The sequence below is a fragment of the Aulonocara sp. 'chitande type north' Nkhata Bay genome, linkage group LG5, assembly GCF_057382095.1.
Source record: "Aulonocara sp. 'chitande type north' Nkhata Bay isolate Kocher_YH1m ecotype deep benthic linkage group LG5, A_spYH_male_GT1.1, whole genome shotgun sequence".
Classification (NCBI taxonomy): Eukaryota; Metazoa; Chordata; class Actinopteri; order Cichliformes; family Cichlidae; genus Aulonocara; species Aulonocara sp. 'chitande type north' Nkhata Bay.
The window spans coordinates 21,584,119-21,608,186 of NC_141348.1; the positions used below are offsets into that span (position 1 = coordinate 21,584,119).

Consider the following 24,068-nt stretch of genomic DNA (forward strand, 5'->3'; position numbering starts at 1 on the left):
ACACCAGCGTGTTTGCTTTTTTTGTCTTAAAGGACTGTTACAGGATGTGTGCTTTTGCAGAAAACCACAAACTTTTTTTAGACTACAAGACAGATCAGGTACCAAGGCTGAAGACCTACCCTTTCAGTGTTAAGGAATACGACATGAACACGTTTGATTTAAGGGGATATATCCTTTTTACTTTAAATATCCTGAAAAAGACATTTAATTATCTTTGAGGCACTAAATATAATCCTTTAATTATTTCACACAACATCTGGATACTATGTGACAACATATTAAGAATGAGAGCAAATTCTCTCCGTGGAGATAAAAACATTTCTAGTGGGGACAAATATTTGTAACTACTACAGCACAAACTCCAGTGGTTATGATTTTTACACATGTATGCATACAGATAAAAGAATCCATGAAAAGCAGTGATTTGTATATGAAAAATAAATAATAATAAAATGAGATTTAAAAAATAAAAATGCTAACTATGACCTTTAAGAAAGAAAAGTGTTTAATAAGTGCAAACGACTAGGAAATTTAGACATATGAGGTAACAGATGTCAGTGATGGAACTTGGAAGCATCCTGTCAAAGTAATGGATCAAGTCATAAACCAAAATAAATGGTATCTTTGTTGTAATCCTGCAGATGTATTTATATATCTTTAAAGTCAGTCGTGAGCTGCTGGGTCAAAAATATGCCAGTGGCCATGACAGAAAGTGAGGTTAACCAATTATTCTGGTAACAGTCTGACACATTCAGCACATGGTGGTGTTCACTGATTTAAATTTTTCATGCTGACCTCTTTACTTGGCAACACACACCTTAAATTAGTGGTTCATATTTCATAGCTGCAACATCAGACAACAGGAATTAGAGCAGCAAGAAGGTGTTAATGGATGTGTTTACAAACCAGAGGCCCAGTTTTTTAAGTCACATCCTAGTTTTGGTCACTTTGGGGGTAAAATATGAGTTTTTAGCTCTCTTAGCATCTTATTCTCATATCATCCAGATAAATCTGTTGGTATTTGGCTTTCGGTTTGTTCAAATCACTGTCAGACGTAAGACGAATATTTGCATACATTCTGGGAATTAATTTCACCCGGTTCAGCAATCATTCTTCAGGATTCATTTATAGTGCTGAACTGCAGCTCCTAAATCTTCTGCATACAAACGTGCAGGAGCTGGCAGCCTGCTGATCAGCCCCATGTCAGCAGGCTGAACACTAGTTCAGGATGAGAGGAGCAAATGATAAGACTCTCACGGTCCATTTACTGAAGGAAGCGTGGGTTGAACACGCAGACAGCAGTGCAGTCATTTATTTGCCTTCTTCTGTGTATAAAGTGTCACATTTTGAATATTAAATTAAACCAGATGTGGGAAGGATTGTTCCAATCATCCTTTTGGGCATCTGAGTTATTTTCGGTTTAAACATTGATTCAAAAGTTACTGGTGCTGACATCTGACATGGATGAAAATTCAGTAAAGAGTGGCTCAAGACATTTAGGCTGTCTTAGCTATCCCACCCAACACTGGGTGAGTTATTCTTCTGCAAGGAGTGTGGGCTATAGGTTAAAGCATGTCCACCTTTATACCACTGCACTCAAGCAGATATTTAAAGTCATGGATCTGCTCAACCAGGCAAATCCAAAATGTGAGATCTTTTCATAATTTGTTAAAAGGAATGGCGCAGAAAGAGCTGTTACACTGTTAATTAAATGGACTAACTGAAGCGCTGCTCATCACACTGTATGTATAATATCCTAGCTGTGTTACTCCATCCCGCTGCTTATATTCTCCACCTATAGGATCATTCTAATGCTACAGTGTATTTATTAATAGGAACAAATAAGACGAAGGAAACTAAAACTGACAGTTGTGGGAATGCTTGTGTTATAATTAGGTACACCGGTCAAAAACACATAAAGCCACATTAACCACAGTGCGTCAGAAACTTTCCGTTGTAAACAACTGCAGAGGTTTTCACTTGTATTAAGAGAGTTTTTGAGATACCACCATGCTATCTGCTATGCAGACATTAATTTATTTATTTTTTTTATCTTCTGGTTTGTCTACCTTTGGCTACCCTCTTGTCACTCAGTGTGGTTTATCAAAGTCAGTCCCAGTGTTAGAAATTGATGTAGAAATCTATGTACATGTCTTGTGCAACACCGCTTCCAAAAAAGTTAAGACCCTGCGAAAAATGTAAGTAACAACAGAATGCCAACATCTGCAGATCTCATGAACCTATATTACGACAAAACAGAAAACATCAAATGTTTAAACTGATACAATTTCATGAAAAATATTTTCATTTTGAATTTGATGGCAGCAACACATCCCACAAAAGTTAGGACAGGAGCAAGAAAAGGGCGGAAACGTAAATGTTGGGACTAAAGATGGGCAGAGGTTCAACAGTTTGCAGAGAACTGTGTCTACAAAATGTGGAACAGTTTCAAAATAAAGTGCATAAAATGTTCATCATAAAATGAGAAGACTGAATACCTCCTAATCTACAGTCCACAACATCATCAAAAGATTCACATAATCTGGAGACCTCGCAAAGAACAAGGCTGAAAATCAGTAATGCATATTTCAACAAGACAATTTACATTTACATTTATTTACATTTTACACAGGGTCACAACTGTTGTGCAGCCTCATGTGCAACACAGACATGTCACGGTGTAGCCTGTCATATACTGTCATATACATTAAGCTTTTGGATTATATTTAGCCTTAATGCGAATCAAGGGATTTTAATGCCTCACCCACCTCCATTCGTGTGCCCCTGGCCCTTCATAAAAACATGGTGATTCAACTTAATGTTCCTGTTATTAACGTTTTAGATGCTGGTGCAAAATAAAAAGCCCTGAAAACAAACAGCTGTTATACACAGTCTACTTCACATCCACATCCAGCCCAACGACGGTGTTAAAGATGGACGACGTGGCTCCACTTCATCCACGCTACAAAGTTTGTTTGTTTGTTTTTCCTCTAGGTGGCGGTAATGCACCACTAAGCTCTACGCATGCGCCATGGAACATGGAGAAGAAGAAGAACTCCTCTTACCCCGCCCCCTCCTCAGCTCCCGTCCTCTACTCCTCAAACTGCTGATGTGGTACTAACTTCAGCCTCCACCTCTGCAAACATGTTCAACTTCACATCAAAACTTTTGCTGCTTTTTCTCCTGGCCTTCCCCTGCGGTCTGATATCAGTTGGTAAGCATTTATTTATGTATTTATTTCACTTGAAAGCAGGCAGATACATTTGTAGCCTCACTCCGCTGCTGGTCAGAAGTTTTTCGCCTAACATATTGACGTGGCACAGTCACGGGGCGATCCGACAGCTTTCTCCACAGCTGGGTCAGCTGCTAACGTGAATATAAGGCAGGTTTTATTCTTAAACATCTAGAGATATACAATAGTCTGTCGCTTTTGTTGTGAATTAAAGAAAAAGCGGTCTTTTTCTTCGTAAGAAGAAATATATACACGTCACGCAAAGTTTAGTTTCCCTTTGGAGCCACAGAGCAGCTTTTTAATACGAATGTATGAAGTGGCCGAGGATGTAAGAGCAGCTGGAGGCTCCCTCTCTTTTCTGGGACACGTCACCATAGATAAGATGTTCGTACTGTTTGGCTCTGCTGGTTTCTGCCCTGCTGACACACATTCAAGTGTCTTTGCTCCTGTTTCATTGAAATTGGAGGCAAGGTTGCCAGATTTATTACAACCGCTTTTTATTTGATTTTTCCTTGCTTAAGTGTATATTAGATTTTCGCCCACATTTCCATTGCTTTTCTTCTTTAAATAACCATCTATCACTTCATCACGTGACTTGATACAGACATAATCTGACATAAATTGCTATGAAATAAATAAATACTGTCTGTGTGACGATGATGGCCAAATGCAGCACTTTCTTGTCTGTTTTACACACTGAATTAACAAAGATTACAAGCTCAGATTGTCATATGAAAACTGCTAAAACATTTTTCATGTGTGTTAACCAGCATCATTCCCGTAATCCATTCATGTCTTCACTGTGGCTTCTGACTCGCAGGCCACGTTTATGCCGACTCAGACTCGGCCGAGGACATTGTCGAGGACTCAGATGCTGCAGTAGATGAAGAGGAAGATGATGAAGATGTCCTTGTTGAAGAGGATCAGATGCAAACCTCGGTATGTACAGTGATGGCGCAGCACGATTAGGCATACTAGTGGTGGTTTTACAATGTAAAGTTGTGTGTGTCATCAGGAAGGACACGAAGATGACTCCGACGAAGCGGCGGACAAACTGTTAGCTTCTCACCCTGATGCCGACACGACGATCATCTTCACCACGGGAGAAGGTTGGTCTTGCTGGTTTTGTTAATAATTGCTAGAAAACTAAAGCAAAAAGCTTAATTAGTTGTTTCATGGTGTAGAAGCCAGTTTTGTGGCCGTGTTAAACACATGGTATCTTCACATTTGTGTTTTTTCTTTTATTCATTATTTACTTCTGGTCATGACACTTTTAGAGTTTCCTGCCAATGAAATTGTGCGGTTCCTGGTGGGTTTCTCCAACAAGGGTAGTCAGGAGTTCACCGTTCAGTCATTGGAGGCCTCCTTTCGTTATCCCCAGGACTTCCAGTTCTTCATCCAAAATGTAAGTGACACAATGTGCCGCATATCCTGCTGTAAAATGTTAATGTAAAAAGTTCATAACTAAAGAGATTTAGCTATGAAATTAAATGTTATTGGCTGCCTTTAAGGCCGCTCATGGTGTACATCTTCCACCTCTAACTACCACATGCACCAGTATATAAAATGTAAGAGGTGAGATGGGGCTGTTCGATATAACGATATATATCGGATGACGATATAAAAATGTCTATCGTTTCATTTTACGCTATCGTTTGTTTCATGGTGTCGCAAAATAAACTGTTTACGGCAATATTTTTTAATCGTTTTGATGGTCACTGTAGTGGGTATATTAATTTCTTAAAGTTCTCTCTTTCTCTTATATTTAATATAACCACACTACTGACAGACAATCGCCTGTTTTTATGCGTTGTCGTTAGCAACAGCAACGGTAAAACCATCGCATGTCCGCTTGTTTATGTTCCACATAAACCTTTCATAATAAAGCTCAACATCCTGTTGAGACTTTTCAAAATAAACTGAATCACGTATTAACGGATGAGGAGCAAAAAGAGCCGCCAGGTGCTAAAAAATAAACCTTAGACTCAAACGTTAGAACAGGCTTTTCCCCGCAGCACGCCGTGTAATAAATGCTCACAAAGAAAACAGCGGCCGTTACAACTTATGTCTAAAAATGTATAGTTTCAATTAAAACACTCAACTCCAGGTACATGACACGCAGCTGGAAACATTTCACGCAAGTCGAGCTGCCTGAGATTCACAGAATTTACAGAAAATGTTAAATTTTTGTGATTTATATCGTTATCAGACGATAGATGTCTTATATCGGGATATGAGATTTTGGTCATATCGCACAGCCCTAAGGTGAGAGCATTTGCACTGAGCGCCTCATAGCTCTGGAACAACCTGGTTGACATGGTTGGTCACTTTTTTTTTAAGTCATGCCTTTAAACCTTTAAACATACTTTTATGGCAAGACTTTCCCTGAGTTTATATCAGGGTTTAGGTTTCTTTGAATTCTCTTTTTATTTCCTATGTTCATTACTTCTGTTTTATTCTCTTGAATGTTGAGAAATGCTGAAAAAATACATATAAACACTCTCTATTCCTTTCATGTCTTAATGAAAAATAAAGTAAAAAAAATGTTAAGGGTGGGATTGTACATCCATCCTTTCTTCCATTTATCCAGTTCAGGATCGTGGCAGGGGCAGGAGTCTATCCCAGCTACCACAGGGCGACAGACTGGTGACCTCTTGGGCCGGTCGCCAGTCTGTTGCAGGGCTAAAACACGCAGACAGCCATTCACACTCACATTCACACCTATGGGCAATTTATAATCCCCAGTTAACCGAACCCCACTAACTCCCACATGTCTTTGGACTGTGGGTGGAGGCCAGAGTACTCTGAGAAAACCCACACAGACTCAGGGAAGAACATGAACTCCACACTGAATTGTGTAACAGAACAACTTAAATATCTGAATGATGCAGAAACATTAAAGTAAAATGATGTTTATTATATTTGTGCACATGCTCTCTTCATTTGTGAATTTCCCATTTCTGGGACTAGCAAAGGCTACTTTGTTTAGCTTTAATGAAACCTCAGAAATGGCAGCACGGTGTTAGAGATCAGCACTGTTGCTTCAAAGCAAGAGGGTTCCAGGTTCCCGGAGCGTTTCGTGTGGTGTTTGCACATTCTCCCCGGATTCTCTCCGGGTACCCCAGCTTTGTCTAAAGACGCTGATGTTAGGTTAACTGAGGAAACCAAACTAGCTCATGTCATACTTTCAGAAAAGGATTTCTTAGTGTTTTGTGTGTTTATAGTTCACAGCTTTGCCCCTGAACACTGTCGTCAAACCACAAGCTCAGGCCTCCTTCGAGTACTCCTTCATCCCAGCACAGCCAATGGCCGGTCGCCCATTTGGACTTGTAATCCTGCTCAACTATCAAGACACTGAGGTAAAATAAGTGTTATTGTTTTAAAAGTTTATTTATTTATTGTTTTTACTGAGAGAAGGTGGGAGGGGGTAGAATGTGAAGATATCAGGCAGTAACTGTCAGGAATATTTTTCACAGCACACCTAATGATTATTCATGATTCATGAATATTAAAAGCCTTGAAGAAATCTTCATCAGCACTACATTTTGTTAGCAACTATTTTTTTTTCTCTCTCTCTCCCATAATTTGGATTTCCAGGAGGGTCCTTACTGTCATCATTTCCCCCTGCTGAGCTTTGACTGCTTTTTTCTGCACTATTAACAAATACTGAGTCATTTTAATGACACGTTTTAAAGAGAAGCTCCTAAATTTTGTTTTCCCTGTTTGTCTTTTGACTTCTCTTTTGTAAAAAATAAATTTAGGGCAGCGTGTTCCAGACTGCCGTTTACAACCAGACTGTCACCATCACTGAACGAGAAGAGGGACTGGATGGAGAAACGTAAGCTTTTCTGCTTTTTATTATGTAAAGGCAAAATTGAAAACGCAAATGAAGTGTTTTGTGTCTTTTTAATTCCACTGGAGAAAAAGAAAAATGGAAATGTCCAAAATTGTATTTGTCACGTCGTTTTGGCACATCCGGCTCTCTGCAGCTCTCCCAGAAGATTGCACTACATGTACAAACCTGCAAAAGGAGGTGTGAAATTGTCACAAAGAGACTCGCAGCCAGGATTGTGCTGCTGGTGTAAGACGTGCAAACTGTTGGCAGAAATATTAGTCGAGCTGAAGACGGCGTATTCCTTCTGGGAAAAAAAATCGAACATAAAATTTGCAATCGAGGTTGATAAATGGAGAAATCTGGCTTCTTCTTGTTTTTTGTGCTCTTGTGTATTTGTAACTTGGAGTTTTTGCTTTTATTTGCAGAATGTTTATGTACGTGTTCCTGGCGGGACTGGTATCCCTGCTGCTCTTCGGGATGTACCAGGTCCTGGACTCGAGGACGGTATGTGCTCGTCATCCCTGGCTTTTCTGTTTTTATCTAAGGATATTTTGTCTGCCTATTAGATGAAATGAGGCGCATCTTTGTAAATCAGTGTAAATGTGAAGAAATGTTTCTGGTAAAGTCAGCATGATGGTGAATAAATTGGATTTAACATGACATAATGTGGTCTTTCTACCTTTGTGTGTGTTCTGCAGAAAAAGAGGCTTTCTGTGAAAATAGAAAAGGGCACTGCTGGAATAAATGATGTGGACATCAGCTGGATTCCTCAGGAGACTCTTAATGCCATGAGTAAGTTCATTTTGCCCAGCTGTTATGATTACACTGCTCCACTCACCCTCTGCTTTGTTTTGTTTTCTTACTGTGATTTTGATTTCTGAGTATTTGATCTTTACTTCCTGTGTTTCAGACAAGGCTTCCCCTAAAGCATCCCCCCGGAAACGAACCAAGAGGGCGGCTGGGACAGACCAATAAACGTGCTGGCTTCCCTTTGTCGTTATAATCTTGATCAAACTTTCAGAACACCTCGCAACAATAACTCAGTTCAAATTTACAAAGAATGCAAATGTCTGGAATTCAGTTTTTGAAGCAGATTTTTTTTTATGTTTGAGAATCGGAGCTCGATACAGTCTCAAGGTATTACATGCTGAGAGGATCCTGTGCTCTCATTGGACCATGACCATTTAAACACTAAGAAGACTGAACTGTGGCTCATTTTAAAGGGACTTTTGTATCTGTGTGTGTGTGTGTGTGTGTGTGTGTGTGTGTGTGTGTGAGAGAGAGAGAGAAAGAAAGAGATGTAATGGGAAAAATAAGACAATCGGTAATTAAGATTACAAGGGCTGGCTTGAACTGCCTTCTTGAAGAGGGTTGAATTTGAGTTTATTGCCACTCCTTTTTTTTAATTTATTTTTATTTTATTTTATTTCCGATAATAACAATGAAAATATCACAGTCTTCTCTATCATCAAACCCTTCTCTGCCTTATCTGGTCTCTTGCAAAAAATGCCGTTTTTTTTTTTGTTTTTTGTTTTTTTTTAATTACCACACATGATTCACACATAACGTCCATTAATGATTTTATGTTTTTTAAAGTGGTACAGTGGCAGCTGCAAGTGCAAATGTCGAAACCATGTGTCTCAGTGTCTGTGCAAGTCAATTTTGCCGCCTTACTCCTGAGCAGAGCATTCAGTCAGTGTTAGTGATGCGGTCTGTCACGCTGTATGTCAGTATTTGTGATGCAACGCCTTCTGAAAAACAATAAAAGGCTGTATTTACTCAGATTATCTTTGTGTAATATTAAAAATTTGTTTGATTGTGAAAGTGTGCAGAAAGAAAGAAAGAAAAAATCAGGGAAAAGACAAATGCTACATGTTTCCACAGCATTCCACAACATTTCCACATTTTCCCTGTGGAACAAAGTAAATATTTATTTTCCCAACCTCAGATATGTGATTGAGGGAATATGTGTATATATGTGTAAAAGCTGAGATCCTGTGATGACATCCTGTGTGAGGTGTCTAACAAAAGCATAAAAGCACCGGGTGATGAAGCAGGGCCGTGGTTCCTGCTCGGGGAGGTGAGAACTGTCCGGTGCTGAAGGGGGGAAGATGAGCTCAGCGCGCGCCGGGGGGCAGGTAACGTCAGCAGTCGGCCGGAGCAAGGAAAGACTGTGAATACACACCTACCAAGTGTTTATCGGCGCTCAATCACTGATACACATCGACTCACATTAATGATGGGCAGCTAATCACCTCCGTGTGACTCAGAGACGCTTTTTATCTTTTTATTTCGGCGCCTCAGCAGCATCCCGCGCCCTCCGCTCGGCTTGAAATGGGATGATATGGGATTTTTCATGTCGACGAAGATCGGATGGATTGTTGCCTTTGCCACCGGTACGGTATCTCAATCTCAGTCGCTTTATGGTGGGAGCCAGTTGGGATGGTTTGGAACAGAAAGCTGTCTTTTTTTTCTCTTCTTTTAATCTTCCTGCAGCAGAATGTAGGTGCTGTGACCGTAAGCTTATTTATCTCCATCAGTGTTGCATGATGGTTATCAGACCTGTACCAGTGCCAACTGCTTGTAGCGGCGGTAGATAGCCTACTGGGTGTTGTATCTATACTTAGTGTGCAAGCTTTCTTACATGAAACGCTTACCTAAAGACAAAAACTCACGGAATGGTTTCTTCTTCTTTTTTCACTCAACTGTCACTTTTACTAAAATACAGAAATATGCACTTTATAATCAGTACAGTTTATTATTGACAAAGCGAGCTTTGGGCTGCGGTGGTCAGGAATGTTTTCCTTCCACCACATTACATCTGTCTAGAGCAGTTGCTCCAAAACTGTGGGGCTGGACGACCAGGAAGAGCATGAGCCGAATGAATGTGATCTTTTGGTAGGCAAAATAAACAAAAGTTTTCTGATGCTGACCTTTATTTAACTTGGATCCCTTTTTTTTTTTCACTCTTAATTATTGATAAGAAATATGGAGTGTGGGGTGGGGTTTTCCAGCTTCTGAAGTGAAAGTTTGACAACCTGTCACATAGTTTTTCTGATCAAATTAAATTATCAAATTAAATAAGAGTGATAGTATTTATTATTATAAATGTAATAGAGAGGTCTTTGCTTAAAGGTTGTATATTCGTAAGTGAAGTCTGAAAGTAGTCTGAAATCTTAAGCCAGACACTTAGCAAGAAAGAAATTTGATTTATGTGCACTTACAGTGGATGCTGATTTGTCTCTCATGGTTATTTGTAGCTTGTCAGTGTACAAAGCATCACAAAAGCGGTAAAGAAAGCTGTCTCCTGTATCTGTTTTTTCAGTAGTTCTGTCCTTAGCGGTGCCAGGAGACTCTGTCGATGTGAAGTGTGAGAACATTTATAAGGACTTCTCCGAATGTGTCCTGGAGCTGGGAGAGAGCATGGACAACTACCAGGAGAACGTGACCAGTGAGAGGGGAGTGGCAGCTGTGTGCAGGTGATAATTACTTTACCGGCGAGTGCACGAGCAGCAGCGAGACATTCCTTGTAGAGTTTTGTGAGCTTGAGCTCTCATCACTCTTTGTGAGTAGAGCTTTCATATGCACTAAGATACAAATGATAACCTCAGCGGAGAGAACAAGAAATGCAGAGAGAAACCAGCTTTCATGGGTCGATTAAGAAACCCATTGGTGCACAAAATTGTCTTTCAGTTCAATTAGGATCAAATAAGGCGTAATTGAGAGCAATAATATAGACATATACAGGATGAAATATTCATCTCATAACAAAATACTGGAGAGAAAGGGAGCAGATGCCACAATCCCAGAGAAGAGGAGACTAGAGAAATGAATGGTGCTGAGACACTGAGCCATTGTGCTAAATAATGTATGACCTCGCTGCAGCAGTAATGAAATTCGGGGGAAGTTCTTTGTCACTGTTACTGCATGCACTCCACAACCCCAACACAGTGCACTGAAGACAAAGATTTACACTCAATCCTTTGGTTGAAAATTGCCCACTTGCAATATCATCTGTGATATTGTTTCACTCTCTCATACAGTTGCCATGGTAATTAAAGCACAGCTTGACTTACTTGCATCCTGCGTAGCCGTGTGAGTGATAGATTTTTGGCAAGCAAATTAATCGGGCACAGCCAGTGCATGTCTGCATGCTGTTGTGGGAATGACTTCCGAGTGAAATGTCAGACACAGTGCTGAACTGATGATCCTTTTATTTGCCACAGCCACTGGGAAGCTTTCCACACTTGTGCGCTCACGGCGCTGTCCGACTGTCAGGAGGAAGTCAGCTCCATCTGGGAGACTCTGAGGCAGGACTCCAGGAAGATACGCTTCCAGGGAAGTCTGTTTGATCTGTGCAGTCCCAGCTCCTCTCCCAGTCTAAGTTCACCTAGCGCTGTCCTCATCTTGCCGCTGATGCTGGCCTTGACTGGGCCCGGCTGGGCTTCTGCATAGATGGAGCAGGGGTTGGGTGAGGAGGACGCCGTATTCGCCGTGCTTCGGTCCTCCAGAGTTTAAACTTAAAGCCAAGGATTTAAGAGCACAAATGTTTCAAAGGATTATTTTGACCTAGAGTCGCTGATGTCTGTGATGAATGAGGTTTGAAATTCTCTCAAATACTCCAGCTTTGGGTGGAGTGGCAGAAAGAATTGCATTATAAACAGATTAAAAGCACACACTCTCGTGGATTTCACATTCAATTTGGTCAGCTCATTCTACTATCAGACACCTGTGGCTCTGGGTTACTAACACTGTACAAGGAGCAGGCACATTGCCGCATATATCTGTACAATGTCGTGCAGTAAAACACAGCTTGCAATAGTTTACCTGTGTGAAAATATAACGTCTAATTTTTGTAGTTTTTAAACCCAAATAACTTTTTATTCATCGCTCACATTTTTGTATATAAGATAGTTATTGCATCCATGGTGTGTTTTGTGTAAAGTCTGATTTCACCATGCTCCTTAAAGAAAAAGTTTGATTTTACAATAAGTAAATTAGAAAACTGACCCCACTTTAAGATCTCACCAGTAAATATGAAAGGCATAGCAACCAGTTTTAGCTTAGCTTGTCATTAAATATATATATTTTTCACTTTTGTGTAATTTGAAGAAATGTTTTATAAAATGTTTGTGAATGATCTGTGCTGGCAGTTCTGCCCCACCCTCTTATTTCCAGTTTTTAAGCTAACCAGCTGCTGCTTGTAGTACAGACGATGGGGCTGTCAGACTACTACAATGCCAGTCTGCCTCTTTAATTATGAGCTACAGCATAAACCTTTTGACCTCCACTGAGTTTGTATAAACACAGCTTTGCTCTGTGAAAACACTAAAGAGACACGTCATGAAGAATAACATCTTACCGCTTTTAAGTTCCTTACAAACTTGGTACGAAAACCAAGGAAATTATTGTTTGGTTGGTTGTCCTCTGTTGTAACAATGCTTCATGTTAAATATTATACTACTGGAAAGCCTGTTAATTTCTCCTTACATGCTGCCACATTTGTAAGGAAAACACATTTTTGGGTTGAGCAGCAGAGTTGAGTATGTGGGTTGCACCCATGAAAACCTTGCCAAATCTTCAGCTTATTCTGCTACTGACTCTTGTTTGGTGCTTATTGGACTGGACGATCGAAGTCTGAAGAAACAAAGTATATTGGCAATTTAACAATGACAAACCAGATTTGACAAGTTTTTCAGGGGTGCAGCTCTCATACTCAGATTTATTGCCGAGACGTATTGTTACAACATAGAAATTATCGACCAAACGCAAATTTCTGTACTTTTTGTTTATTTAAGGTTGTTACTGATCAAACAAAGAGCCAAATCAGACTCGACATGACTAAACAACATTTGTATGCACTATAGAGGTGAATTCACTCTTTAACTTGTTTTGAAGTGTAGAAAATGTTGTAGTAAGGTGACAATCAAGCAGTTCGTACACAACTTTGGATTCCCTTTCTCCTTATAAGCTTTCAGCCCATCAGGGCTGATGTTGCATAGCTGCTATAAAGACACCAAAAAATAGGGGATGTATATTGCACATGATCCATGTTAAACCTTTAGTTAAACCACGGCTCCTTTTAATTTTCCAACCCACTGATCGTTGTGTAAAAACAAAATTTTTGTTTTTGTGACTTTCTGTGAGAAAATGCTCACTTGCTATTAACATCCTATTACTAACCTTGTGCATTAAAGTAGTCTGCATACTCCAGTAGATGACAGAATACACGTGGGTGGCTTTTCAAAGACAAATCTGCCATAAAGTTCTACTGATTACATCATTGATATGTGTTTGATATATCAAACAATGTTCTCCTCTTCTAAAAAAATTTTTTTATCTGTTAAGTCAAATTGTGAGAATAATAACAAACTTCAGAAACAGAAAGATTAATGTGTAATAACTTGCATCTATTTAGCACAAAAGTCTATGAGATGTCATGAGTAGTAATTGTCTTTTGTGATTAATATTTTGGTGAATGTGTCATGGAAAAAAAACGGTGTTTATTCTTAAAACAGCATCAAGCCCTTTGGTTCGGAGTAAATTCAAATGTTGGAGAAATAGTGTTTCTCTTTTGTTTGTTTTGCCCAAACTGTGTCCATATATACATATTTGCTTTAAAAATGATCTTAACAAAGTTGGATCATTCAGTCGTTTATGTTATCACAAGTGCATGGTGATTTTTGTGACAGTGCTTCAGAAAAATGGACAGATTGTTAATTTTACCTCGGAGATGGCGTACAGTGGTCTTGATCTGTGCATGAAGTTACGCTAGCTCCTCAGTGTGCCTGCATCCTTTGTTATGCAGATGTATTATCCTCACCCCCATACCTACCTACACTCCATCAGCATGTTTGCTCTGTTTCTATTTCTTTCATCTTTCAAAGTGCAATCCCTTTTCCAAAAAAGGTGGGAAGAGCCAAATAAAACAGAATGTTTGGATTTGGAAATCATGTAAACCCCTATTTAAAATAAATATAACACACCATACTAAATATAATGAGATGGATAGTTACAAATGTCACATCTCAAAAGCACTTGAGATAAGAGCGTGTTCATCACTTCTTGAAACAACACTCCACAAGCATTTCGAAGCTGAGAAAACCAAATGTAGTTCTGAAATCAATTTTTTCCCAATTTATGCTCGTTAACCTGCTCAACAGTTCAGTTGTTCTCTGCAGAAGATGCCACCATACGTTCTTTTAAAGCCTGTTTAACATTAATGATGCCTGGATGGACAAAAGTATTGGGCCACCCACATGTTACACCTACAGGAGCTGCTCGGTTATGGAAAGTCGTGCCACGAAGCTACTAGTGGACAGTTTTTGTGCTGATGTTAATGCAAGAGGAGGCTTTCTGCAGTTACTAAGACAGCAGAGCGTTGGCAGCTTTTACGCACTATGCACCTCAGCGCTCGCCAGCTCTGCTCTGTATCTTTATGTGACCACTCGTTGGCTGAGTTGTTGTGGTTCCTAAACGCTTCCACTTTGCAATAATACCACTGACTCTTGATTTAGACTTCTGCAGGGAATCTTTGTAGAGCCTACAACGTAACGTACGTAAGTGGCTGATGTCATTTGTGCTTGTGCTGGTGTATTATGTGTGGTCATGTCTCAGTGTTTTATATGCGGTGCCAGGTGATAGGAATAAATAAACTGCAGGGATTTTTTTCCTCCTCTTATTGAAGTCAGTTTTTTTGAGGGTCCAAACATATTTGTTACTCTGGGGGAGAATAGCTTAAGCAGTTTTCTCCACTACAATAGCTTAAGCAATTTTCCTCCAGGAATTTGCTGACATTTATGAGTCTTCATATAGATATGATTATTTTTCCTTTTAATGAGGTAATGATTGTTATTCTCACATGGATAAATTCAAAAGGAAAAATCAACAGGACTGAACAGGCCAGTCACAATAGCTGACATGTAGTCGAATCACGTTATGGCTCAGGGTTTAAGGGGGATTTGTGGTTGCGACAATTAGAGCATAGATCAAAAAGCATAAACCCAAAGTAACAACTAATGTTGTAACAACGACATCCTACTACAGGGCAGCACTTAAGTTCTCAAGAACTCAGCGAGTTCTTGAGAACAACCCATTCTTTCACAAGCAGACTGCAGGTGTGGCTACGTGCTTGATTTGATACACCTAAATTCAAACATTAAGAGGTGTGGCCTAATACTTTTGTCTTGTATAGTATATCTGCAATTTACCATACCATACATACTAATGCTTCCCATATCATGGTTGCTAGTATGTAGGTGGTAAGATTTAATAGTTTATGCAACTACCAGAGAAGACAACATATCAGGATGTTTCTTTATTTTTGTTTGTTTTAATTTATTCTTATGGATGACAAGACAAACCTGTTCTCTGACAGTGGTCCTGAGTCGCTATACTGATCTTCACAACATAATCATGTCTATTTCTAATGCAGTGCTACGTGAGGGCGCACCTTCAACATTGGCTTTTAGCCGTTTCACTTGCATACAGAGATTTCTTTGGATTTTCTCTGAACCTTTCAGTGATATTATGCACCATCCTTACTTCTGACATAGTTTTCTGGGACGCTTTCTTTACTAAGAGTCATTTTACTCGCCTGTCCAGTAGTTTAACAGCATCATCTTTAAAACGAGAACATATTTAAAAATAACAAAGTTAAAGAATGTTTATTTTGGACTACTTTCATGAATTACGGGGTTTAAATTTTTTGCAAAACAATGCACTCTGTTTTTATTGATATTTTTGCCTAATGCCACAGCTTTTTTAGAAAGAGGTTTGTACTGCTGTTACGTCATCCACTGTGTACCTGGGGGTAACAATACAAAAAAAAAAAGTTGTGATGTCCTCAAAGCATGAGCAATACAATAGTCACTTCTTAAGAGGGGACTTTTTTCCCTGCTGTTGAACAAAGCATGATGATACCATAGTAATCCTAATAATGACAGCTCAAACATGGAAAGAACTCCTGAATGTAAAACCAAGTTCAGTATCCATGTGAGGGTTTGGTTTTTTCAGTTTAATACACAATTTACAAGACTGTATAAAGCAATATATGGAAAAGTAATGTGTTTATAATAATAAAGCACAATGTTTAAAACCTAAGTGTGTGCTCACTGGCTTCAGGAGAGTAACAGCACTAAGATGGAAACCGGTGGTACATTTACTGATTGCAGCCGATCCTTTTTAACCCATCTATTACAGTTTCTGTTTTTAGTCATCCCCGGAGCAAAGTGGGGGTAAGGACGACTGCAACCAGCGTTTTTCAACTCGTTAGTGCTCTCCCATCTGCTGCTTTCCACCTGGACACTTCCTGCAGCGAGGGATCAAGGCCCAGGGCAGAAAAGGTTTGGAGAAGTAAAGACATGCATGTGGAAATACCCTCATTAGAGAAGCCATGTTTGATGTCTGAAGCATGATGGCCAATGTTTGTTTTTGCTTTTTTGTTTTTCCACCTGCAGTTTCCTCTCCAAGACTTTACCCTTTTAATATAATCAACATGAGATGTGCAGACATTTAAATCTCCAGAAAGGAGAAATTTCTTTTTCTCCCCAAGGAATTTAATGATGTGAATAGATCTATCCAGAGTTTGTATATTGAATTACATTACCAAAAAAATCTAAGATACAAAAGGTGATGTGAACACTTTCAGAGGTTCCACTGCTAGATAACAAAGTAGCAACTTAGAAAGAGTAGTCACGAGTTTGTACAAAGTAAAAAAAAAAGTAATTTGTGGAGATTTCGGGAAACAGTTGTTCACCTTTTTGTAAGAGTCGGCTCACTCTTATATAGAGCAGGGGTGTAAAACATAAGGTCCAGGAGCCAGAATCGGTCAGGTCGGGTGAAGACCCCAATCCGGCCGATTGGATGGCTTTGAAAGTGAAGGAGGACATAAATGTTAAACTTTTTACAGTTTTTTTTCCCCACAAGTTTTACATCTTTTCCAACTGATAAGACCTCCCCCGCTGCCATTCACAATACACCAAAGTAATTAAGTTACAGACTCCTGTATTTTACACATTTACTTCTTACAGTGAAGCCCAACAGGTTGCACTGACAGGTTTTCTTTCATTTACAATAGCGTTGCATTTCTTTGTCATGTAAAAAAAACCAAGTCATACTGTTAAAATTGCACTTTTATCTTACATTAAGATGAAATGTGTACACGGACAGAAACTGGAGTTTTACTTGTTCGGCCCACATAAGATCAAAGTGGACTTTAAGCCTGACATCTCTTCTGTGGAGTAAATATGAAGCTACTGCTTAAATGGGAGGATGGGAAGAAATCCTGACACTTTTCACTTCTTGCTTACTAGCAGCTCAGGCAAGACCTCCCTCATTATAATATTATGCATATTTAAGACAACAAGTCATCGATATACCACGCTAATTACCTTGAGAGGTGATGGATTACATTCTTTGGACAGGCTAGCTTTTTCTGTTCCTACTCAAAGCAGCTTGAATGGGAGCTGCTTTCCAATTTGAGGCTGCACCTTCCAATATCGCCCCCTGCATCATAATTATAAACTCATTTCACACCTTAGGAAAACGTGACTGCAAAACAAGACACTGCATCATCCGCACCATCAAAGCTGCAAAGGTTTTAAACTGATAGTCTAAAGAAGAGCATCTCGAGCGTGTGTAGCATGAGCTGTAACACATTAAAGACAAAAAGTCAATTCTGTTAAGAGTTTAAACGTCACCAGCGAAATGAGCAGTCTGACACTGCTCCAAAAAGGAGAAAAAAAAAAAAGACATCAGAGCCGCACATTTTAGGACTTTCCCCATCACATCCTCCCCGAACAGCAATTTTTCAGAAGCACAGACAAAGCCAGCTGTCAGAACGCAGCTGGTGGCTGACAAACTGTCCCCGAAGTGGCCAAACGGTTTGCATAATACATCGTGCCATAAAGAGACAGAACCCAACAATGCTTGCTGTGCAAAATGTGGTACAGACTCAAAAAGAAAAGCATTTAACAAGGATTAGGAGGCTGAATGTAGGAAACATGAAATTGAGCCTGGTTTTTATTACTTTGGACCACTTATTGAGCTCGAATTATGACGCATAAAATCTTTCCTATATTTGGATTTACATGATGACCTACTGATTAGCATACAGTGCTTAACAAATTTATTAGACCACCAGTGTAAGATTTATGCCACAGCTGCCCTAAATTACCAATAAAAATAATTTTTTATTTTTCTGTAATGGTTAATCCACCAGTATGTGCAGCTGAAACGATATTTTTAGTACTAAAATATAATTATTATCAATTATTTTCAAATTTACAGTTTTACCAAAGAAAAGAGCTAAAATGGTGCAAAAGCACTTTTTCTTTATTAAGGTGCCAAATTACAGTTGTTGTTTTACATCCATTACAGATTTGAAACATTTGTTTTTGTAGGTGAAGTTTTTTGACAGATTTCTAAAATATTTGTCTTTGTGACAGATGATCTAATAAATCTGCTAAGCACTGTACCTTTTTGTTGTCTAAAAACACATTTCTCCCCATATTTAACGTTTAAAAGCAGCTTTAAGAAGCAGTAACTAAAACTTTGATGTCATCTTTAAAGTGCTGTTAGGACAGAGCTTTTTAATTTGCGTATGTGTATGTCTGCTAAATTTAACAACAATCAGAAAAAAATGTCTTAAAATTAAGGAATGAAAATAATGAATTTCAACATAAAAATTTACTTAAAAAACATTTGTAGTCATTTAGTTTAGAGGAGGATGTAAACTGGCATGTGCTTTCAAAAGACTTAAAACAGGTGTCTTAATATGCTACAAATTTGCACTGTCCAATATTTAATGTGCAGCTATGAATAAATAGATCAGGTCCGGGAGGGTGAACCACTTGATGGAAACAGACAAAGCACGAAAATCCGACATGCGTGCTGACAGAGGTTCATGTTCTTTTTCTTTTCCAAGAGTGGAGGGTGGAAAAAAACCCTCCTCAGTGAGTCCCTCAAGGATTACCCTTCACAATCTTTCAGCCCGTCACCAAAGAAAATTCACAGATTAGATTTCGGTCCAGTGTTGACTGGAATTGCCCTGAGCTCAGTCCGCATGCACAGGTACTCTCCAATTACAGCCATCAACGCCATGCAAGCTATGTTGACGAGCCACCAGGACAAGGCAGCTGGAAGATGAGCGTTATATATCCAGCAGCCGATCATGTGGAAGAAGTGCACGGTGACCGTGAAGTCCAGGCACTGTTTCCCTCGGCGGATGAAGAACCACAGACCGAGGGCGCTGCAGGAACAGTGACACGGAAAAGATGCCAAAGTTTGAGTATCACTGTACATTAAATGTCGACCATTTTCTACGTAAACATTTAAAATTTTCAACCTTTACACTTAACGAAATGTGTAACTGCACAGATGTAAATAAGGTCTAAACACCCTTTTATAATGAATGCCTCATGGGATGCTTGAAAAACAGGATGCTGTTTGGCTGTCACACAAATCTCATCCATTTATGATGTATAGAAAAAAGACTGATGATATTTCTCACCAGGTAAGAGAATTCAAGATGAATGCCATCATTGAGAGCCTGCCTTGCACGGTTGCAAAACCGAGAGCCTATCAAAGCAAAGAAAACATTTAACATTTACAGTTTTAAGAGAGCGAATATGCGACACAAAAATGCATATGCACGCATATCTTAAAACTTACTTGATAGCTGAAGATCTGGTCCAATGACCGACTACTCTGCACAAGGCTGTCCACTCCAGCCAACCACAGGCCCAAAAAGCTGTAGTAGATGCACTGCATCAGCACGATCTGGCACACGATGAGGACCGGGTCCCAGATGTAGCTACGGAAATGAGTGGCCATTGCTGGCTGACGTTCCACGTACAGACACAAAGGACGTTAACAACTGCTAACAACTGTTAACTGCTGGCCCATCAGATGTGACTTGTGGGTGTGATCTAAAAAATAAATAAAAATAAAAAATCTGAAACACAGAAAGTTACATTGGGAAAAAAAGGATTAGATTAGTACAAAGCTTGGTTTTAAATCCTGCTTTAATATATTTATTAGACAGAAATAGGGAAGATTATAGCTACAGCCAGCTGCTTTGCACTTAAGTAGAAAATAAACAGATGTCCGGAACAAAGTGTTTAGTACACTTCGGGCACTTAACACGGTTAGTCCGGTTGACTTAAGCTTTCGCAAAAGTCAGTCTAGGTAAACTATGTGCTTGCATTCATAGTTCCTGTACAAATGGGGGGTAAAAAGGCAGGAGATGAGATGAAATGTGTGAGGAGTAAAGTGTAGAAGTTTATGTTGTTATCGGTTTACACAACAGAGGATAAAGCAGTCCTCATGACCTTTGCACCCACATCAGCAGCAGTTAATAATCACTAAAAACAGGTCAGCAGATCACTACAGTGTTGTCTTATCTTTCATCTTTGTGCATGTGTAAGCATTTATTTCCATCTCAATTCACCGTAGATCTTCTGCTTGACCAGCTCATATTTCCCAAAAAATGTTATGGTCCAAAGCTTGGACATATATAATGGTTGCTAGGGCTGGGCCATATCATATCATTCATGGTAATACCGGTATAATTTTGGGCAACGATAAAAAAATGAAATATGAGATACTTTTTAGTTTTTTCCATACATTAAAAAAATGAGGAAATATTTGAACATGAAAAACCACTGAAGATAAACGCCTGAGCTTTGTACTAGTAAACCAGTATCTGTAATTTGAGAGAGATACATCAAAAAATGTCGAGTATTGGCTAGTTCAGAAGGAAAGAAAGACAGACAAAAAAAACATCAAGCAGCCCAATAAAGTTGCACATTTGAGCAAAAGCTTTACATTGCAAAAGACAATTAGTGATCATTTGCGAACTGTAGATTGAATTGAATTGTAGATGATGTCCAAAAGAATGCTAAATTAATGCCATTTACATCCAATTTTCGTGCTGGATTACACAAACATGTTAAGTTTTATCACAAAAACAGTCTATTCCGGACAAAACACAGTTCTAAAGTTTCCAGATGGCTTTCTAAATATAACAGAGATAATAAATTGTGTTAAATATATGAAATATTTCATTTTCATTGATCCATTTCACTAGAGTAGCCTTGCAAGACCAGGATGTGATGCACATGAGGTGTGACTAATAGTGCATTGTAAGACCCTAACCCGAATCCCGGACTGCTAATACTTGATATATGAGGGTAAAATTTCATAGCAATCATTACATGTGTCCAAACTTTGGACAAAGTTCTGGCAAATCGGGCATGGTCGAGCAGAAAATGTTGAACAAAGCTGATGATGTGAGATGGAGTGACACACCAAGTCACATTTAGCGATTTTAATGGCATGACCACTAATGGCTTTAAGAATTAATCCAATAATATATAATAATAATAATAATAATAATAATGGATACTTTATTGATCCCCATGGGGAAATTACTTGTTTTTCTCTGCATTTGACCCATTCACTCAGTGAAGCAGTGGGCAGCCCACTAAGCAGGCGCCCGGGGAGCAGTGTGTAGGGACGGTACCTTGCTCAGGGGTACCTCAGGGTAGCCGTTAAGTGGATTCGAACCGCCGACGAAGACATCCGCTTCTGCTTTAACTCGGATCTCAGTTAAATCACACCCACAATATCCTGCTTTAAATAAACACCGAGGTAGCTCAGTAACAATCGGGGTTGTAATGTTATGGTGATGGTAGGTTAGGGTTAGGTGAACACAGAGAAACCCGATAGCACAGGTAGCTTAGCCGTCGACCAACACATACTCGCAGATTAGCAAAAGCCAATGTAATATCATGTGATCGCTCACAGGCGGGAGACTAAATGGCTCAAATCTATTTATTTATATTAAGCTCAACTAAACATAAAAACGAAGGCTAACTCGCGAAGGCTTTTATCTCCCAGCCTAAAACCTGTAAACATTACAGAGGGTGAGTCGGCGGTAAGTTAAAGCTTCATTGTGTTTGAAGGAGAGCGGTCTGGAAGTGATACGGACCTGCCCGCGGGTCAGAAAGTCTTAAGGATGCTGGATCAACGATAATCCCTATGGCTCTTCAAAGTTCCCCAAATTCTGTCGTTACTTAACCGGGCCTCATCGTACACTACATTGGACTAGCTAAACCCTGTTAACAACACGGAAGTCAGAACAGTTTGCCCGGAAAGAAAACTTCATGACCAACTAGTCACTGCCAAAGTAAAATACTTCCGTTCTATTCCTGAAAACCCATGTACTGGCACTCCTGCGACATTAATTATTTGCCAACAGTGTGTAATAAAAATGTCTCGTAATTCATCAAAAAGCAACGTCTATAATTGTTTTGTTCATAATAGGTTATTTTTCGTTTCGGAATTTTTTTTTTTGATGAACTAGCTACATTTATTTTGAAAATCTACCAAGTTAAAACTTCCAAACGGTTGTAAAAAATTATGAATTTTACTTTTTGCATATCTAAATCGATAAAGAAATAAAATGATAAACGTTTAAATAATAATTAATAAGAAGCTGTTAAAATATCCAGACAGACAAAGGAGGAAGGGCATATTAACATGTTGGGTTTTTTTTAAATTGTTTTCATTGGGTTTTTTTCCTCCTTTCCTTTTTTTTTTGTCTTTTTACTATTGATATTAAAAATTACTACCTTATTGTGGTGGAGGGGTTTGTGTCTCCCAGGGGCTATGTTTTCATGGAGGTGAGGGGGTTGCCCCCCTGGTAGGGTTTTCCATGGCAAATTGGTCCTGGTTTGGGTTGCCAACTTTTTAATTATCAAATAAGGGACACTCTGGAGTGCCAGAAGCACAATGCACAACCAGCTGGGCATAGTGTAAATATGCACTATATGTGACATTGCATGTAATGATCATACATAACATAACATTTAAAGTAGAATAAGGGATGAACCAATTTTGCTGATTATACGGGATGTCCCTGCTAAAACAGGACAGTTGCCAACCCTAGTCCTTGGTCAGGGACCAGACAAGACCATTTTAAAAACACCTACAAGTAGAAGTTCTAGAAAACAGTTCATCCTGCCTGGGATAGGGTTACCAGGGCCCTTCCCTGGTGCAGAGTGACTGCCCAAGGGTGAGCACTTGGTCGCCAGTCTTTAATCCATGGCTTCACAGACACCTCCCTGAGGGAGTTGGGCTGCATTACCTGTGTCTGCTGCGTTTTCTATGTTGATTAATTCAGAATGTGTATTTATTTGACCAGTTATTTGTCTGCTTTGCTAATCCAGCCAGAGTTAGGGCTCCGTTTAAACCTGGGGTCTCTCATTGGATTGTGGAGCCATCTCCCTGGCTTACAGCACCAAAAGTCTGAAGACGAGCGGGGACAAGTCGTCCATCACCGAGAAAGAGGTCACTGTGGCAGTTAAGCAATTCCTTGGTGACATATGGATAGGTTCTGTGGCTGCAGTGATGTGGATGCTGTACCAGTCCATTGTGGTGAAGAGAGAGCTGGGCTTAAAAGCGAAGCTCTCGATTTACCGGTTGATCTATGTCCCTACTCTTATCTATGGTCACAAGCTTTGGGTAGTGAAAGAATGAGAAAGAATGAGATTGCAGATACAAGCAGCGGAAATGAGCATCCTCCGAAGGGTGGCTGACCTTTCCCTTAAAGATAGGTTGTGGAGTCTGGCCATCCGGAAAGGGCTCAGGGTAGAGCGACTACTCCTCCACATCAAAAAAAGCCAGTTGAGGTGGTTCAGGCATCTGACAAGGATGCCTCCTGGGCAGTGTTGGTCAAGTTACTTAAAAAAAGTAATCAGTAACTAATTACTGATTACTTCCCCCAAAAAGTAATCCCGTTACTTTACTGATTACTTATTTTCAAAAGTAATTAATTACTTAGTTACTTAGTTACTTAGTTACTTTGTAAAAACACGATTTACAACCTGAATAGATGACAAAGCGATAGAGCTTTCAGCCCAATTCTACTTTTTCTACATAATCCATCATACAAAATGTAATCAAATGGAAAAGTCTCTTTTTTTAACTTGTTTTATC

The 24,068-nt window shown here is 39.4% G+C and overlaps 3 protein-coding genes across 8 annotated transcripts; 2 read left to right on the plus strand and 1 right to left on the minus strand.

Annotated features, from left to right (window-relative positions):
• The first annotated feature begins 3,024 nt into the window (after positions 1 to 3,024).
• On the plus strand, positions 3,025 to 8,854 carry LOC147330471 (translocon-associated protein subunit alpha-like). The gene is made up of 9 exons (XM_086292031.1): positions 3,025 to 3,214; positions 4,053 to 4,171; positions 4,248 to 4,341; positions 4,510 to 4,637; positions 6,457 to 6,591; positions 6,994 to 7,070; positions 7,493 to 7,571; positions 7,766 to 7,859; positions 7,978 to 8,854. The coding sequence occupies exons 1-9, from the start codon at positions 3,025 to 3,027 to the stop codon at positions 8,040 to 8,042; spliced, it is 981 nt and encodes a 326-aa protein (XP_086148157.1). The 3' UTR covers positions 8,043 to 8,854.
• Positions 8,855 to 9,117: 263 nt separating this feature from the next.
• Positions 9,118 to 16,169, plus strand: LOC147330472 (neuritin-like). 3 transcript variants are annotated; one of them, XM_086292037.1, is made up of 3 exons: positions 9,118 to 9,463; positions 10,396 to 10,546; positions 11,294 to 16,169. In XM_086292037.1, exons 1-3 carry the CDS (start codon positions 9,412 to 9,414, stop codon positions 11,520 to 11,522), a joined length of 432 nt encoding a protein of 143 aa, XP_086148163.1. In that variant the 5' UTR covers positions 9,118 to 9,411; the 3' UTR covers positions 11,523 to 16,169. The 3 variants fall into 3 exon arrangements, with proteins under 3 accessions (XP_086148163.1, XP_086148162.1, XP_086148164.1); XM_086292036.1 differs by having other exon boundaries at positions 9,124 to 9,463; positions 10,393 to 10,546; XM_086292038.1 differs by lacking the exon at positions 9,118 to 9,463 and adding an exon at positions 9,491 to 9,569 and having other exon boundaries at positions 10,393 to 10,546.
• Positions 16,170 to 17,071: 902 nt separating this feature from the next.
• On the minus strand, positions 17,072 to 22,244 carry sys1 (SYS1 golgi trafficking protein). Of its 4 annotated transcripts, none has more exons than XM_086292035.1 (5): positions 22,060 to 22,244; positions 21,592 to 21,698; positions 19,740 to 19,996; positions 19,579 to 19,646; positions 17,072 to 19,317 (listed from the first exon to the last, which is right to left on the minus strand). In XM_086292035.1, exons 3-5 carry the CDS (start codon positions 19,899 to 19,901, stop codon positions 19,077 to 19,079), a joined length of 471 nt encoding a protein of 156 aa, XP_086148161.1. In that variant the 5' UTR covers positions 19,902 to 19,996; positions 21,592 to 21,698; positions 22,060 to 22,244; the 3' UTR covers positions 17,072 to 19,076. The 4 variants fall into 4 exon arrangements, with proteins under 4 accessions (XP_086148161.1, XP_086148160.1, XP_086148159.1 ...); XM_086292034.1 differs by having other exon boundaries at positions 19,740 to 20,022; XM_086292033.1 differs by lacking the exon at positions 21,592 to 21,698 and having other exon boundaries at positions 22,060 to 22,243.
• Positions 22,245 to 24,068: the final 1,824 nt, after the last annotated feature.